General features: G+C 35.4%; 1 protein-coding gene across 13 annotated transcripts in view; it reads left to right on the top strand.

Moving 5' to 3' along the window:
• Positions 1-17,742, top strand: part of RGS7 (regulator of G protein signaling 7) — a gene marked incomplete at both ends in the record, with an annotated part of 236,082 nt that overhangs the window by 84,902 nt on the left and 133,438 nt on the right. For all 13 annotated transcript variants that reach the window (XM_080343032.1, XM_080343037.1, XM_080343031.1 and 10 more), the window contains one exon: positions 11,756-11,852. In XM_080343032.1, the coding sequence (XP_080199158.1) occupies positions 11,756-11,852 (97 nt within the window). The remainder of the gene's footprint in view (positions 1-11,755; positions 11,853-17,742) is intronic.

The following is a 17,742-nucleotide window of genomic DNA, read 5'->3' as shown; positions in this document are numbered from 1 at the left end:
TTTATGCATTATACTACTGATGATGTTCACTTTTGTTTTGACTAGAATTTAACTTGTCTTGTATTGGCTAGTGTTTAACAGTATTGCTCACCTTTACCAGTATGAAGAATAAGTTGCCATGGATATGAGTGGTATATTTTGATGCCGTAATATTCTAGGATTATTGGTTTGAGGGCAATAATATTCAGTAGTGACAAACTAAGAGAATTATCACATCCTTCTGTCTATTGGCACCTCGTTTAACTTTTTAATTTCTGTGGCTCTGAGGCTTAACAAATGACAAACAATGTGCTGCTTTTAAGCTCTTGGTTGGCAATTACAGTTTTATGATCTGGTTTGGAATATTTAGTCATTGAAATGGCTTGGTCCCTAGAATAAAGTCTAGATTCTGAAATTAAAATCTGTCATTCTTGTTATTTCCTTGGTAGTAGTAACTCATTTCTCTATGTATGCTGTTGAACAAATTCTGATTCACACTTTCTAGCTGGTTGTTACAACTGCTTCAGGGGCTTTAGAGTACACACTGGGATGCTCTGACAGAATAGTGAGCCTAACCAACATAACAAAGGAAAGGACATAAAGCAGACCATCACTGCCTCCTTTCTAGGACAAAGTGCAAATTGATCTCCTATTTCTAATGAGTCTTCTGTGTCTGGGCATTTGTTGCATGTTTTTTGTTTGTAACGTACAGTTAAATGTGCGAGTGATTACTGCCTGAATTCATAAATATAACTTAGAATCTAGAATGTTAAGCAGGTGGTTTGATAAGAAGTCTAAAAACATTATTCCAACATTCCCAAGCAAACCCCTTTCCATTAAATTTTATACATTTTTTTTTTTAATAATACAGAATAAAACCCACATTTAGATGCATCTGTGTGCACATATATTTGTATCTGTACTGTATAAAAATACTAGGATGAAGATCTATACTGCAAAAGGAGGACTACAATTCAGTTCCATATGGAAAAATTGCACAAAATTGATGGCATGTAGAGAGCAGAATTCAACATGAACTCTCTAGGTGGAAAATTTCAAATATGCTGTTTGTGCAGAAGGCCTATTCCTACTGGTGTAAAAAGCATAGCACTTGATAAAGCCTGATGATATATTCATTAGCATTGCCAAGACAGGTCCACGACTACTTGAGTAAGGAGAATAAACTACTGCTTTGTGATGGATGTCAGAGTTGAAGGACCATAGGAATGTGTAATATGAAAAATGGTGCTCCTGTTTCTATAAAATAACTTAGGCAAAGCTATTTATATAACATGTTTGTCCAGCAGGGTTAAAAAAACCCAAAAACTTCCCTCAAAAGGGAAGGTCCTTTTGATTGACTTTAGAGATAGATTACCAAATGTTACTTGTTGAAGAGCTAAACTTCATCTGAGAAAAGGGCCTTTAGTTACATTGTACCAAATTCAGTGAATTGCATAAGAACTAAAAAGTAGATATGTGTCAGATTATTCCAGTTTAGCTAATATTGCTAATAATTTCAGAACAGTCACCCAAGATTGCCATAAAGATTGATAGATGCAGAAAGACAAGCAAGCAGCCTGTCTGCTTTTTCTAATAAAATTTAAACACATATCTTTATTTTACTTTCAGTGGTGTTTTAGAACTAATTTCTAAAGCCATGCCAAGGTTTAAGTTTACTTCTGGGAGTTTAGAACTGTTTCCAAGGGCAAAACCAAGTAGAAATGGAACCTGATCTTATCCTGAAGCTAAAGTCTCTTCAATTCAGTTTATATTAGACTGGAGTCAAGACATGTACTGTAGGTATTAATATGTTCAAGACAGTTTTCTTGAACTGAATGGGTCATGGATGTCCTGATATCATGACTACCTATGCTAGATAAATAGCATTCAGAGCTTATTCTAGTTAATAATTTTGTTACTTTTACCCATTTATACTTAGAATCCACCTGCTGTCCTCAGTCTGATCTCAGTAGATTTACTCTGAATTTCCAGTCTCGGACCTCTTTGGTCAGCATATTTTTATATTAACTCTGAACTTGCAACAGTGATTCTTATGGAAGTGTGGATGTAGAATTTGAGGAGTTGTTGCCAAACATTATGAGACGGTGAATATTTTTCTAACTGCGGTTTTCAGTATTAGATCTTGAAGATTCTGTCAAATTGTCTTTAAGTAGGATAATGTATGAAGAAATAAATTCTAATAAGAGTGTATGTGATGACCATAAACTAAAATACAAATCTACACAGAATGAGATAACATTTTTAAGTTTCAAAATGGATAATGAAGATGGATCTTTCCCTTGTCCTCCTTACTATTTCCCCCTTTCTGCTTTGTCTAACACATAAAAGCCATTTCAAACAATTTCTGTGTATGAGTTCATCCTCATGTTTTTCTTGAGATACAATGTAGTGCAACAAGATGCGGTAAGATAAAGATGGAACAGAGAGGCATACAGTAAACAAGTCTCTAAATGTGGTCCTTCAGAATAATGAACTTCTCAGTCATGTTTAATAAATTAAATACATTTGAGACATCTGACACACAAGATGTGAAGTTAGTCATCAGAGTGGGCCATACAGAAATGATTCAGTGTTGTGCATTTGCAGATGTCATGCAACATCTTAAATTTCGTTTCTGGAACTTTAGAAATAGTTCAGTTTTTGATAGGAAAAGAAGAGTCATGCTGTGACAGTCATGACATATTTAATATTTAGAAGTCTGGTGCCTAGAAATACTATAATTTATTACCAAAATATCAAAGGAAATTCTTCCCCTGACTACAGTAGGCTTTGATTCATGCCTCTGATTAGAAGAGAGATAAAGTGGCTAAAAATATGTCATGACTCTGCAACTTTCTGGAGCTGACAGAAACTCCAGTCTGTTGAAAATCTGATTGCTTTAATTTTGTCTTGCATTGTAATGCTCCAAAACATCAGAAGTATTTAGAAAGTCATTCAGTTAATGGTGGTCTCCTTAGCTGCGTCTGAGATTTCACAGCCAATGGAGGTTAAAGTGACTTGCCAAAGGTTAGTTTGTGGTAAAGCAGAGAAGAAAACCAAAGATTCCCAAGTCCTAGTCAAGTGACTCACCTGCTAAATGCAACTTGCTCCAGTTTTTCCAAATGAGGGAGAAATCTTATCACTGTTGATGTGTTAGGTTTTATCCCAACTTGCTTGAGACAGTTCATCAGAACAGAATCATGTTTGACTGTATTCATACACATCATCTGCAGCCCTTTAATTTTGCCTGGGTAAAGAGTCGATAGGTAGTGTATTTATTCTATTCAGTCAAAAGCAGGAATGTACTTTTTGCTTGGAATGGGTAGGTGCATGCAGATAACCTCTATTTATTATATTTTAATTTATTAGTGTAGATCTCTCTTACAGGGTAATCCCTCTGCGTAGGGACATACGATTTTTCCAGCAAGTATCTCACTTCTTCTAGCAATTATTAACCTCTAACATATTTGGAGCATGAGATGGGTCCTTCTAAGTGCTCTCTGGCACAGATACAGGACTATCTGAAGTAGCGCTTTCATTGTTAAACCTTGTTACTTGCCATCCTTTAAACTGGTAAAACAGAGAAACTGGTAATGGAAAAAATGCTCTTCAAAAAGAGCTGGGATTTTTCAAGTGAGAGATGACTTCATGATGATCAAGCTTCTCTGTTCTGAGAGTAACTCTCTATGAAACTTGTGATCCAAAGTTTCTAAGACCCGTGTTCAAGCTACTTAGTTTGATCCAACTGGATCCAACTTGATCCAACAGAGATTCTGACTCTTAGCACAGCGTTTTCTATAACTTTTTCTTAATTCTGAAGCTGAATCAGTATGATACATTCCTCCAAAGTTATATGGTTTTTCTGTAATACTAGTTGAGTAGCTTTTAGAAACTCTTGCAATCTCCTGTTCACTGTCCAGCCATATCACATTAATATACATGCAGTGAACTGGGTGTATGTCCTATATATTTATTTGTAGGACTCTTAGGTGAGACAAATATTAATCTAAATGAAAAAACTGGAAGTAATAACCCATGTGGTGTTACAGGTTTGTTGACATTCTTCTGACACTCTAAATTCTTCAAAAAATATACTGACAGAAGCAAAACTGCACTATTTTTGTGAATTAGAATAAAGAAGCACTTTTTTTTCTGGTGAAATGCAGTATTGTTTTCAGTTCAACTTGTCCAAAGAAGGCACAGTAGGAAATAAATCAGGTGACACTGTAGAATGGTGGTAGAAATGGAAGGTTACTGGGAGATCTTCAGTTTACCCAATGTATGAGATAGAGAAAAAAGTTATATTGTGTGACATGTTGGTGCATCAAACCACTAGCTCAAATTTAGTAGTCCCTGGGAGAAAAAAGGAATAACTTATTTGCATAAATCGCTATCCACAAAATGCACTATATGATATCTTCAAGATTTTCCATTCAATATTGTATGGTTTTATGTGATGGGGATTAGCCTTTATCTATTCTTTATCTAGGGATCACTGACAGCTGTGTCTTACAAATAGGCCACGTTTACACGTTAATCACAGAAGTTCAAAGTACGCTTTTAAGTCATACTTGTTTCAAAAAACGTCAACTAAATTCTGTTTTGGCAGGCCATTTATTTTATGTTTGTTTGTTTATTTGTTTGTTTGTTTTATTTCAGATTTTTTTATTCTGAAACTGTATTTCTGCCTTGGATACTCTGTCTACCAGAGAGAATGTTGTAAAGTAGCATTGTAGATAATTCTTTGCTATGCAGTAGTTATCAATATCTGAGCTGCCAATGACTTAACTGATTTTGCCCATTCTATGTGATTTCAGTGAACTTTACATGAAGATTTTGCCTTTTTATTTTTTTTCTGCTTTGAGAGAACGTATCTAAGAAGGGGTTTATTTTCATCAACTTTATTATCAGATAGGACAGCACTACTGAAAGGTAGTTGCTACTTCTTTTATAGTAACCTGTCTGTGTCACTGTAAGTGCACGTTCACTCATTGTCCCCAGGACAATGCATCTCTGGGTATTGATATCCAGAATTTGGTATAACTGCTAAAAATGAGCAAGACATAGGAATGAAAAGCAAATAACTACTTGCATGATTTGTGATAAACTGCAGGTTATGTTGATTAAGCATTTCAGATGCATAAGTAACACAAGAACATGCCTAAAGTTATAATTCCAAAACTACAGCTCTAAATCAGCAAAGTGTGCAGAGTCTTTCATATTGATGCAAGTTAATTTGTGAGCATGCGGTGTTGATGGCAGGAACAAGCCCAGTGGCACTGTTCATCTAATCAGAAAAAACTCAGGTCTCAAAAATAATTCCACAGAATTGGAATCAATTTTCAAACAAATTCAAGATAACTTAAATTATTCCCGACAAAAGCTTGCCCTCCACTTAATTAGTGTAAATACAGGCTGCTGGTGTATATAGTACCACTTTGTTTTACAACCAATTTGCAACATTACCTATTTGCTATATCTGATACAGTCCAGATAAATAGTGCAATTAAATTTAAATCTTAATTAGAAATTCACAAATTGACAATTACAAATGCAGACATAAGAGTGATGACACATAATGTTTCAATATAATTTTATGCTACATACAAAACCAGAACATCTTTGGCTCTACACAAGGTTTCTGTTTGAGGGCAGAGTATGAACTATTTGCTTACACCAGTGACTTCATATTGCAGAAGGGAAGGAACATGAGGCAGACATGCTAGCGTCATAGGTATATGTAGTAAATTAGGCTCTTCAAACAATCTTGATTGTATCCATTTAATATGGTTGGCAGATTTTATGTTGATTTGTCATTTGATTTTATATTGTCATATCTGAAAAGAATGAAACCAGTCATCTTGTATTCTTTTTGTTGTTATTCTCTAATTTAATGTTCATCAGAGAGTGCTTAGGGCAGTTTCCTGTGTTGGTAGGCCAGAGAAGCAATATTGCTGGCTTAGAGGAACTCCTCCTGTTTATGTTTTTCAGCAAGCTCAGATACTTCATGTATGATTGTCACTAACAGCTCAGTTAACCTTGCATGTTTTAAGCCTTCTTTCAGCATTGTAATTTAGTCAAAAATCTAAATGTACTTTTCTGGACTTGTGAATGTTTTAAACTTTGTTTTAATCCCAAGTAGGAATGAAGAGTTGAAATAACTCCATTCTGTACAAAATGGGCAATGCTAAAATCTTTGATATAGAGATGTCAAACCATCTCATTTCTACACACTTGATTCAGAAAAAGAGTTGTCAGCACTCCTGACCTGAAAATGTTTTGCTTTACTTTGGTGAGCAACACAAATATTTTATCTGGCAATCAGTTTGTCTGTATCTGTGCTTGTCAGTGCAGCCTCTCGGGATTTGTAGTTCGTCGATTTTGTGCTCTTTGCTTCTCTGTGATGCAGCTTGAGTAGCTGAAAAAAGCCCCCTGGTTCACTGAGTTGGGCAGCTCTCAGGTGGCACTGTGATGATTCAATTAAAGAAGGATATTGCAGCAATTGTTGGCATGTGTAGTCCAAGCAAAGAGCAGCTCACATGGGAAGATGAAGAGGCTGAGGCTCCTAAAGTGTAATTCTAATGGAGTAGTTTAGCCATTCATGTAAATATACAGGGGTTTGTTTTTTTTTTTTTTTTGCATGAATGAACCACAGCAAAATACTTTCCTACAAATATTCTGCATCCTGCAATTGCAAGCTTGCTAGCTGATGGAGGTCTTAACAGACAATTTGTAGTATAATTGGCAGTGTGTGAGACAGAACATATGTAGTACAATGGAGTTTCAAGAGAGAAGTACTGTTGAAAGCAAGAGGAATAATTCATTATCAGTAGAATCCTAACAAGATGAGAATATATCTGTCTCTTCTGTATAGTTAGCGTGTGTTGGAAAACAGAAAGAATGGCCATTACTTTGTGAGGAACCTTGCAGCTTTCTCCTTCCCTGCTGGGTTTGTTCAGCCCATGTTGCTTTACATAGGTCTCTGCACAGGGCTGGCCAAGGGAAGCCTCCTGCAATCTGCTGACCAGCCATGCTGAAGACCTCAGACTCTTAAACATGTTGAGGTAGGAAGGGGAAAAAAATGTCTTGGGAAGCTCGTTGTGTAGTGTAAGAAAAGATCACATCTTGTAACTTGTTGTAGTTAGTTAACAAGTCTGGATGAGGTTTGTAGTTAGTTCCACTGGGTTATTCCACTCCTGTATTTGGGTAAAATGAAGAAAGATTTTAGCAGAATTAATAAAGCTGTAGTGTGGGTAGACCCCAGTACAATCAATGTAAGAGCGATCCCCTGGTCTGAGGTATGATAACTGAGGACAAAATAATGCTTAGTTTCATTCTAGTATTCCTGGAAATGCTTTTAATTCCCTGTCTCTGAAATTTGTTTTAGTAACAGAAATTGAACTGAGATGTCTGTAAAAGTGTAAGCAGGTCAAGGCTTCAAGGTTTTACTAGGTATCTCTTGGATTTTAGCTAGTTCCAGACCACTGCTTTCTTTTTCTGGTCTTGGAATCCTTGTATCTTTAATAGAATTGATTTAGGCTTACTTTTAAGGGAAGAAAAAACTCTTGTCCTTCACTGACAAACTTTTTGAGCTTTTGACTTTTGTAGTCTTGGAATTAATTAAAAAATCCCACTTCTTAAACCGAGATACTGAATTATGGAGCAAGGGGATAATTTTTGCAAGATGTGTGGTTGATTAGCAATGAAATTTGTATTTATATTTAGAAATTTAAAAAACACGTGCTTCCCAAACCACATGGCACTGAAATCTAAGGAAGCATAAAAATACTGCTCCTCAAGAGCTGTATTAATTTCACCTGCCTGTAAGTAGGTCCTGGTTTATTGTCAAGAATTCTACTGTCAATAATGAAGAAAGTCAGATACCTTTGGGTAGTGACAGATAATTGAGGATAGAAGAGGTGAATTGTACCCCATATGGCAGAAACCTCTTATGATCATATCAAAGAAGAAGAGAAGCCTAATAAGCACAGTCCTTCAATGGACTTTTAGCAATATATGACTGAGAACAACCACCTTCACTTCCTATTTGATAACTTTTCATCTCTCTTCCCCATGGGCTCTGTGGATTTGCTGTGGACTTTGTGGGTTCGTTCCCTGGGGTGAGACACATCTCCATGCCTGGCTTCCAGTGCATTTGGAGCAGACACAGAGGTCATTATTAGGCAATGGTTCCTGTATCCTCTGGCCTTTCTATTACAGGATATCACTATCCTCTTTCTGTTTGCTTCATATAAGATGCATTGTCACTGTTGTTGCAAAATTAGTGTTTGAAATAGAGCCCTTACCTGTCAAGGTGAAGACTGCAGATTATCTTCACAAGGAGATAAGTGAAGTTTTAAATATCAATATTTTAAGTTTGGTCTGAGTTGCCTATGGGTCAGAATGATAGTGAGTTTTTGTCAGGGTTAGAATTGCCTCACTGGTAAACAAATGGCACGTTTTTTGAAGTATACATTTATTTAGAAATGCTCCTGTTCAATCCTTGCTGCACTATGAACTTCCTTCTAGCTACATTTTCCCTGTTAATTGTATATAATGATGACTTAAAAGCTAAAAGATCTGCTTATACAACTTCCTTTTCTCAAGCACATTAGCTTCATTTGCAGAGTGATCAAGAGGCAGGTTTGTTTGTAGATTTGTTTCCTCTGAGTTCTTTTTGGAAGCTTAGGACTAAAAAATATTCCATTGTATGATCAGAGTCCATCAGGTTCATCCAGGTAGCCACATAAGAACTGTGAAGGCCTAATTCTGAGGTGAAGTAGCTTATATTTCACTTTTGAGCATCAGGTCAGGTGACTCAGAAGCAAACAATGATCCATCAGGCAGGAAAATTATTGTATTGGGAAGCAGCTTGTGTTTCCCAGATTAGACTTCTTGAGCAAAATTAGACGAAGATTTTCTTTCATCATTCTAATTAAACTATTCTGCCCTATTCATTGTCTTAGGTCATTGTTGATAAATGACAGAGATGTGGCTTGAGTGCTGCTTCTCAAATATAATTAAATGAGATGTTTTTTCAGTGGAAGAGATTATACATTTCCTGAATTTATAGCAACTAAGGTAGAAATAGGCATTACGTATATTGAAAGTTAAACTGTGCAACTGCATATTTTGAATTACATGATTCTGAATCTTTAATTGAAGCTTGTTGTTGTTGTTGTTGTTGTTGTTGTGCCTTTCATTTTCTTGAGTTCTTATGTTTAGTATTAAAGATGACCACAAACCAAGAGTGACCTTTCAGATTTCTGTGTAAAAAGGGACAAGATAAGTAAGAATTTTGTAGTCTAACAGATAACATACAGAATTGCAGGTCAGCTGTGACTAATTAGGAGTCTGCTACTGTGTTGTATCTTGTTTCAGAACATTCCTACTCATGCAGTAATCTTTGAACACTGAATTAACCAGGCAGTTCTCAGTGATGCTGCCTGGAGTATGAGCTGCTTTTTGCACAGTGGGTGTTTGCTTCTGACATGGAACAATAATCTGACCTAGACGTGCAGGGGAAGGTGTAATTTTGCAGTGCAGACATCCTGGAGCTCACTTTGCTGATCAAAAACAGAGAACTCCCCCAGAGCTACAGTCCCTATCAGAGTTAGGCTTGGTACCATTTAGATTAAATCTTGTCCATGAAGCAAGTTTAGGAAAGCGTATATGTCAGTTAACAATTTATTCCATATACCCTCCAAAGGATTACTGACAGCAAGAGGAATGCAAGGTGTGAAACACTCACGTGTGTTCCTGAGAAATAGATAACTGCATATCACTACCAGTAATAAATATTATGTTCCAGGATTGTGTCTTACATATGTAGTAATCCTTATTATAATGCAAATACACCTTTATCATGTTGTCTTCTAAATTGTCTTCTAAACTTTGTCCCAGTGTAACACACTTTATTACACACTATGAAGTTCTAGCAATATTCTTATAAGCTTAGGATGCATATGTGGAATTTATCATCAAATTTACTTCTGTTCATTTCCATAGAAGGCCCATGCACCTATGATAATTATTTACTTTATTGCTTAATGCAAAGATACTAACTTGAATTAGAGTGACATCTTATTTATTAAAGCGCTCAATAAGAGAGTTTTCCAACTCAATTTAGAAGGAGTTAAAATGAACCTTCTATGACTATATGGATAATAAATGTAGGGACAGATGCCTTTTCATAGACAATCATTTGTGTGCTTGACAATTTATTCAGAACACTATTAATAGCCTTTTTCTGTTTAAATAATAAAATCCCCTGTCAGATGAAAGTAATTACAATGAACATTTGTTTGTTTCTTCTGTTGCACTCGTATATTCCTTATTTCTGAGCAATAGACTCAATGTTCCATATCTGGCCATGTGCTGTAATAATGATATCTACTTCTTGTGTGTACTTTCTGTTTTATACTATGCCACTGGATTTGTGTTCCTTGCGTTGTTAATGTCTGATCCATAAGAACATGGAGCATGTGAGCCTCCAGGCACTCTGTATAAACAAGTTTTTCATGAGCAGATGAACTAATTGATTTGTTTTCCTTTCTGGCATGGATTTATGTTCTGTTTTCCTATATATACCACTGGTGACTGCAGCTGCTTTTCCTGGTTCTAGACAACTCCTCCATTGGGCCAATTAATTCACAGCTGCAACTAATGATGATTTGCTCTTTGCTGATTTGGGTCATCAGATTTCTGTGGAAAAAAGGTGTCGAACAGAACTTTGTCTGGCTGAGGTGTGTTAAGAAAAGATACAAACAAAAACTTTTAATGAATTATTTGGGAACATATTGGTGGAACAGAGGTGAGATAGATTTTTTTTTTTTAAATATGTATCTAATAAAATTATATGAAATGCTCTGTCGCACAGAGTTTTTCAGATGGAGTGTGTTGGTGATATAAGAAAAAATCAGGAATGGTTGTAATTCACTTTATCACAATACTATTGAATATTTTGAGAAGTTAAATAATCAAAGAAGAAAGATGGGAATTATCTAATGTGTAAACTGAAATCATGAAATGTTTGAGAATATAACCGGCCAATCTAAATATTCTTTGCATTTTCAAGTAACTGGGCTTGCTGTTCATAGTTCACATGAAAGTGAACCTTTGGGTTGAGCATAATTTGTAAAATGTATGGGCCAAATTAGCCTACAAAACTGAGTTGCAAAAAAAATAGCTAATGTAAAAATATGAAAAAAATACAGCAAATTGATTTTGAACATTTTTTCTACCGATTCCATTAACTACAATAAATCCTACCTTTCTGGCTCTGCTGTCTCCAGGGATGTAAGATTGCATCATGCTTTACATTATATTCTCTTAAAAAAGGAATTTTTGCTTTGAACTTAAAAACTCTGTTTTTGTTTTGAACAGTCTTTTTGAGAGCTGTATCAGTCCCCTGGAAGGCTGTATGAGTCTATTTTGCTTTTGTATTTGGTACAATACCAGAAGTACAATCAAACATGAAGTTCTACATCCAGCAATGGTTTTTAACTTTTTCTTTTAACTCCTTTTAACTGCTTTAACTAAACCTCTTCTGCCTTGCTGTTTCTTTCTCAAGCACTTTGAGCACTTTTTTTTTTTTTTTTTAACCGTTGTGCAGTTTTTTTACCCTGTTCAGTAAAAATCTAAAAATTAGAAATTAAAAAAGAAATAACAAGAGTGGACTTGTCATTCTGAGAGGCTGATCTAGGATTCCTTGGATAATTCATTTTAGGAAATATTTCTGGATCTGTTTATTCATTTTTTTCCCCTCTGTTTTCAGATGGAAGACGTCATAGCCCGCATGCAAGATGAGAAAAATGGGATTCCTATTCGTACAGTCAAAAGTTTTCTTTCCAAGATCCCCAGTGTCTTTTCTGGTAAGAGTCAAAATGAATCTCATACTATTTAAAATTTCCACTTTACCTTATGAAAGGGGATGTTGAAATGGCAAACACTTTTAACTGAGTGCTATGGGGAATTCATACTTATCTATTCTGGAGGAGACATTGACTGTTCCTTGAATACTTTAATTATAGTGTTTTTGATATGTCTCTCTCATGTTGGAGTGGGCTTATACAGAGATGGTTTTGTCCTGCAAATTAAGAGAAGGGAATGCTTAATTTTCTACAGAAAGTCACGTATCTGAAGATGACAATATTTTTGTTGCAGAGTTTCTGCATTTCAGATCTGATTTTTAGCCTGTGTTCATGCGAAGTGTAATGAGTTTAGTGTACAGACCAGTTCAGGAAGATAAGGACTGCCATTGCACTCTGCAACACATACCGAATTGTGGCTGTAGACTGTTATGACAACATTTATGATCTGCTTTTGTACCTGACTGCCTGTGTCCAAGAAGCTAAGGCTGAGATGTCTGTGGTGATTTACAAAACAGCTGTAAACTTTATAACTAATCTAAGTCAGTATTGCTATATGAAAAAAAATCTGTCCATCTATTAATTGACTAGTATACTATATTTATTCATTTATTTACATATTTTATATACATTTATGCATTTTTATGTGGATATGTATCTTTTTGTGCTATCAATGAATACGGAGTTCCTTTGAAATAAGTGCCATTGTTTAACCTACTTTATCCGTACTCTGGTCAACTCTGTAAACAGTTGCATTTTCTGTAATGAAAAAGGTAATCCTTACATAGAAAGTATTTACGAAAGTTTGTACTGTCCGGAACTGCAAGAAGTATTTTATAGTTTAATTTTCAACCTTAGGAATGTTTTTGCTAGTAAATTAGTCCAGCACAAAGAAGGAAAGAGTCTTAAGTGTGAACAGAATGTTTTCATGATTTTAGAAACTATTTGTACAAAACCTAACTTCTGAAGAATGGACTTTTATCTCCCATAAGTTAGTAGAGTGTGGCATCCTATTAAATGATCCATATTAATTGTTATTCTCTGGCTTACCTTGTGTGCTATAGTTTTCAAATTAGAATATGTGTACAGTAGTACACAGCAGTCACTTATACAACAACTTTTGTATATAACCTGAGGCATTAACTATCAATTGCAAGGGGAAAGAAAAAGCACAGCAGGGTTCATTTTTTTCTATTTGCAGATTTTTCTCCTTCAAATACCAGGCAGTAATTTTTACTACACATGACTAAAAAACTCACCAGAACAGCATAACTGTCATTTTAGTTCTGCTAATCAACTTTCCTGTCAGTTCTCTATCCTGGATGAAATCTGAACTCTTCAAACTTTTGTGTTGAGAGTAGCGGGTTTTCTTTAATGTGCTAGGAGTTTGTGTACATGTAGCAAATGAATCTCAGCTTGAACTCAAAACCATTGATTGCTAGGAAATATGAGAGTATTTTTCTCTAAGGACCATGAAGATAATAATGAAAATGTAAGTGCACATACTTCCTTTAAAGCATAAAGCAGTGGCTGATGGCTTATGGTACTCTTATTACCCACAAAAGCATCCATATGAAAATGATCAAATAATGAGCAGATTCTCTCCAGTTAAAAAATACATATAAATGTCTATATGCTCATAGATATATATCTGTGTGTGTAGGCATAACAGCATGTATTATATACCTAGCCATCAGCCCAGGATTATATCCAATAAAAACTGGAACTTTACAATTGTTTGTTTGTAAGGGAAAACAAAATTGGTAGGTCTACCACGATTAAGTCACGTTCCTGCAAGTACTTGGAGAAGACCTGGAAAAGTCCTTTAAACAACTTGTAAAAAGTAAAGCTGTCCATAAATTGTCTGTAAGAAAAGGGTCTTATGGGCTAGCATTTTAATAATATTTTTATCAAAGCAAGAGAGGTATTTCAATTTTTATTTCATAGTATTGCCTCTGAAAACAGCAAGTAAAAACCTAATTGAAAAAGCAGTCATTTTTTAATGCAGAATTACTGACCATATCTCTTTAACAATGACTATATTAGCCAAATCAGCCCAGGGAATGGTATCTGAATTTAACTTTTTATAAAATGTTGTGATTATAATAAATAGGTTGATGTGATTATATTGTTTACTGAGTCATTCCTTAGGTGTTTTATCAAGTAAAATATCCACAAAGTGAAACATTTCAAACATAGATAATTTTCTATGGGCTGTACAAATTGTTGTGCTTCAGAAAAACACAAAAGCAATGGTAAGTTAAAGATTATTTCACTTTGTGAAATTTTGAAAAAGGGATGAATTATATTGCTTTATATTTCATATATTCATAGAGAGAAAATAAGTTGCTTGATCTTGATATTTATGTTCATTTTTGTAAGCAAGCTGCTTGAATTCAAACACACCATTTTTGTTCAATTTCTTTCTTGAAAACTTTCAAAAGTAAATAATTTCATTGTCTTTACCAGATTAAAATATGCTCAAAAAGAGTTTGCAAGCTATTTGATGTAAAGAATACTAACCCCTAGATGTGTGCCAATTACTATTCAGATTTTTATCCACATTTCAGAGGCTCTCAGATTGACTTAATTGCAGCAAGTTTATATTTGGTGTAAATTCACTAGAGCCAGTGCAATCGCAGACTAATTAGGGTAACAGCATTCCAGTCACCTACAAGCAGGAGGTGAAATGGATTGTGAAAAATACCCCAGTCCTTGACTGAGCGCCAATATATTGTATATGCCAAGATAAAAGTCTCTGAAAACAAGGGGATAAAAACAAAGCTGTTAGCACCTGTCCTGATTCTATAACTCATTCCTTGGCGCAGACAAACTTTTCCTAACTTTATAGCATTAATGATTTAATGATACTCATTTGAGTGCTTTTGATAAAGAACTCTGTATAAAATTATTCCTTCATTTTATGCAAAGAACTATGGTGCACAACTTAGTATATTACAAAGTCTTTAACACAAATGATGGGACTTATTATAGATACAAATAAACAATTATTGGAGAGGGGAAAAAGCGTCCTTATCTAATTCCAAATGGGATTTAACATAAAAGAATCAGTGGAAGTATGGCCTTGGGAGCTAGCTGCTCTGACTTGTACTATCTGCAGACCTACAACCTGTTGTGCTCACTGGTGGTGTCTTTAATATGTCATGACAACCAAGAACAAATATTAAGCACCCCAGAATTATTCTTTTTTTTTAGCTTGTTGAGTCTGATGAGCTAATGGTCTCATTGCACTCAAATCTTATTTTACACCAAGGTCTGCATCATTTGCTGTTGCAGAATGGATATTTACAGTCTACATACCCAACTAGTCAACTACTACACGTGGCTTTTTCAGCATAATTCTCTACTGACTTGTCCTGACACTAGCTCACTGCTTTCTGAGGCCATTGTAGCAGGACACTGCATGCCGATTACAATTTCAGCCAAGAATGTTTTTTGTAAAAGACCCTAGACTTCACAGAGGCTTGCTGAATTACATCATCCAGCTAGAACCTGTGAGGGTAAGTGCAATTAGGTCTTTGAACAGAGAGAACATACCATGTGCTGTAGCAGATGGTCTTTGTAGTGATGGTTCACCTCAAGCTGAGTCACCCACAATCTTTACTTGCAAATAGGCTCAGACTGGATGCAACAAATACATGAATTTGCATGGATAGCTTTGCAGAAAACACATTAATATACCTACATACCCTAGTACGCTAATGGCTAAAACTAGATTTCTAGATTTACAATGACTAGTGTAGGATCTAAAATATAATGGAAATTCTTCTGGAAATCGTAGTAATGCTTTAGTCTTGACTGCTTAAGCATATAAGCAATGCTATGGCATAAACCATCATTGCCAATTACTATTCCTGAGCTTGGGGGTGGAATAATCTGTTTTTATTATGAACAATATAGTCTGCTTATGGACAAATTATGATCGTGAGTGTGAAAATCACACTAGAGGTTGTGTTTTAAAAATTGAATTGTTCTAAAAGTGTCTCCTCTAGCAGAGCCTGAACCATCTCCGAACTGAAGTGTTTACATGTCAGGTCAACTGGAAGTTTATTGAAGGAGAGAATAAGTCAGTTTTCTCAGTAGCTTTATGGGTAATTACACATCCACACATCTAAAGTTGGGCTTGAAGATGACTCTCAAGTAGTTTCCTATATGGTTTTTGGGAAATTCGTCAGTTTAATGCCAAAATTTTAGTTATTCCTATCTATGGATATAAGTCACTTTCTGTGATTAGTGCTGATGAGCACAGTCTTGGGCACTCAGGTTTCAGAAAACACCTCTTCAAAACAGTGGTTGATGGCTGACTTGTCTGCAGTACTGCATGACCCCATGAATGCCTAAAGTCTGTACTCTCAAGATGAAGTCGTAATAATGTTATTCATCAGATATATATTGTGGCTTTGATTTGAAACTTTAAAAGCTCCAAGGAAAACAATAGTCAGTTTGCTCTCTCCATGTGATTATACATTTTGGTGAACAGAAGAAGGGCTTGCTATTGTTTTCTCCATGGTTTTAAAATGTTTTGGAGGAATGAAGAAGATAGCTTATGTAGACATCTTGCCAGTCAACAATAATAATTGCATGAAGGTTGTCATGTGTGTTCTTTACTAACACTGATTAGAGCATTAGGATTTAAAAGAAGGTAATTTGCCTTGAACATGGTTCACCATTAGGCCTGAAAATGGGTAAAAAAACTTGCTTGAAAAGATGAATGTAGGGAGTCTGACATATGAATCATAGGGATTAGAAGGAGCTCTAAAATGTCATTTTTATTTTTACTAAGGAGAGACAGCAAGTAAATGCCAAAGTTTTGCTCTTCACTTTCAAGCAGAAAGAAACATTCACAGTTTACAGATAAGGCGCTGCAATAGCTGAGGGTTTGTTTTGGGAGTTTTGTGGGCTGGGCAAGTGGGCTGGTCAGAGTTAGTGCTGAGAGCTTTGTGAGCTAATCACAATGTGGATATTTCTTTAAGACAGATGTAGTGATATAGTGTTGTCTTATGGGCACTACAGAATATCAGCGTGATGCTTTAGAAGACTTTAACATGTGTACAGTACTCTGATATCGTTGGTGATGAATAAAATCTGTGGAGAGTGTGCCAATTGAGTGGTGTGTAACTGTGAATGCGGGACACTGCTGTTGTTACTGAAGGAGAGAGGAGAACTACAAGAAATGTAAGTTCAATTACAGAACACACACAGAGACAGAATAAAAAGTATTCCAGGAAAGTATGTTCATACTAGTTGTTACTAGCTGTTTCTGACGTATGGCTCAATAATTATGGAAAGTAGTCACAGCTTGAACCAACAAAAATAGGAGAAGGAGACCAGTAGAAAGGTGGGGTTTTTTAACATCTTTGAGTTAAGAAGAAAGTGGAAAAGATTCATTTTTCTTTCCCAGGAAAATATAATACATATGAAATCTTTAGTTTTTTCTCATTCCTAGATATGAAGTTGATATTGTGCCTTTTGCATACAGACATTGCATTTTCCCATTTTTTAGAAATACTATTGCCATCACATGCCATATTTATTCGTCATTTTTACTGATATCAGAAACTGGTTATTTCTCTTCTACCTGGGAAAATTGTTATGATAATGAGTTGTTGCACTTTGATTAGCAAATGTATTCATATAATCATTAATTAACAGTCTTTGTTCAAGCACTCATAGTAGTATGTTTGGTAAAAATAGATAATATATATGTTTAAACATTAAAAAAAAACCAAAACCCTGCTGAAAAGCAGACTGGCAGTCCCAGTAGCCCAGTCGGATATAGTGAGAGACCCCAGAGGAAAGCAATGCCATAGTAGTTCATCTCGCTCACAAATGACAGGTGGGTGAGCCCAAGGTGTGAGTCACAGGAGCTACC

The sequence above is a fragment of the Nesoenas mayeri genome (assembly GCF_963082525.1).
Source record: "Nesoenas mayeri genome assembly, chromosome: 3".
Taxonomy (NCBI): domain Eukaryota; kingdom Metazoa; phylum Chordata; class Aves; order Columbiformes; family Columbidae; genus Nesoenas; species Nesoenas mayeri.
The sequence above is the reverse complement of the archived record's forward strand: the minus strand, read 5'-3'. Positions and strand labels throughout refer to the sequence as shown.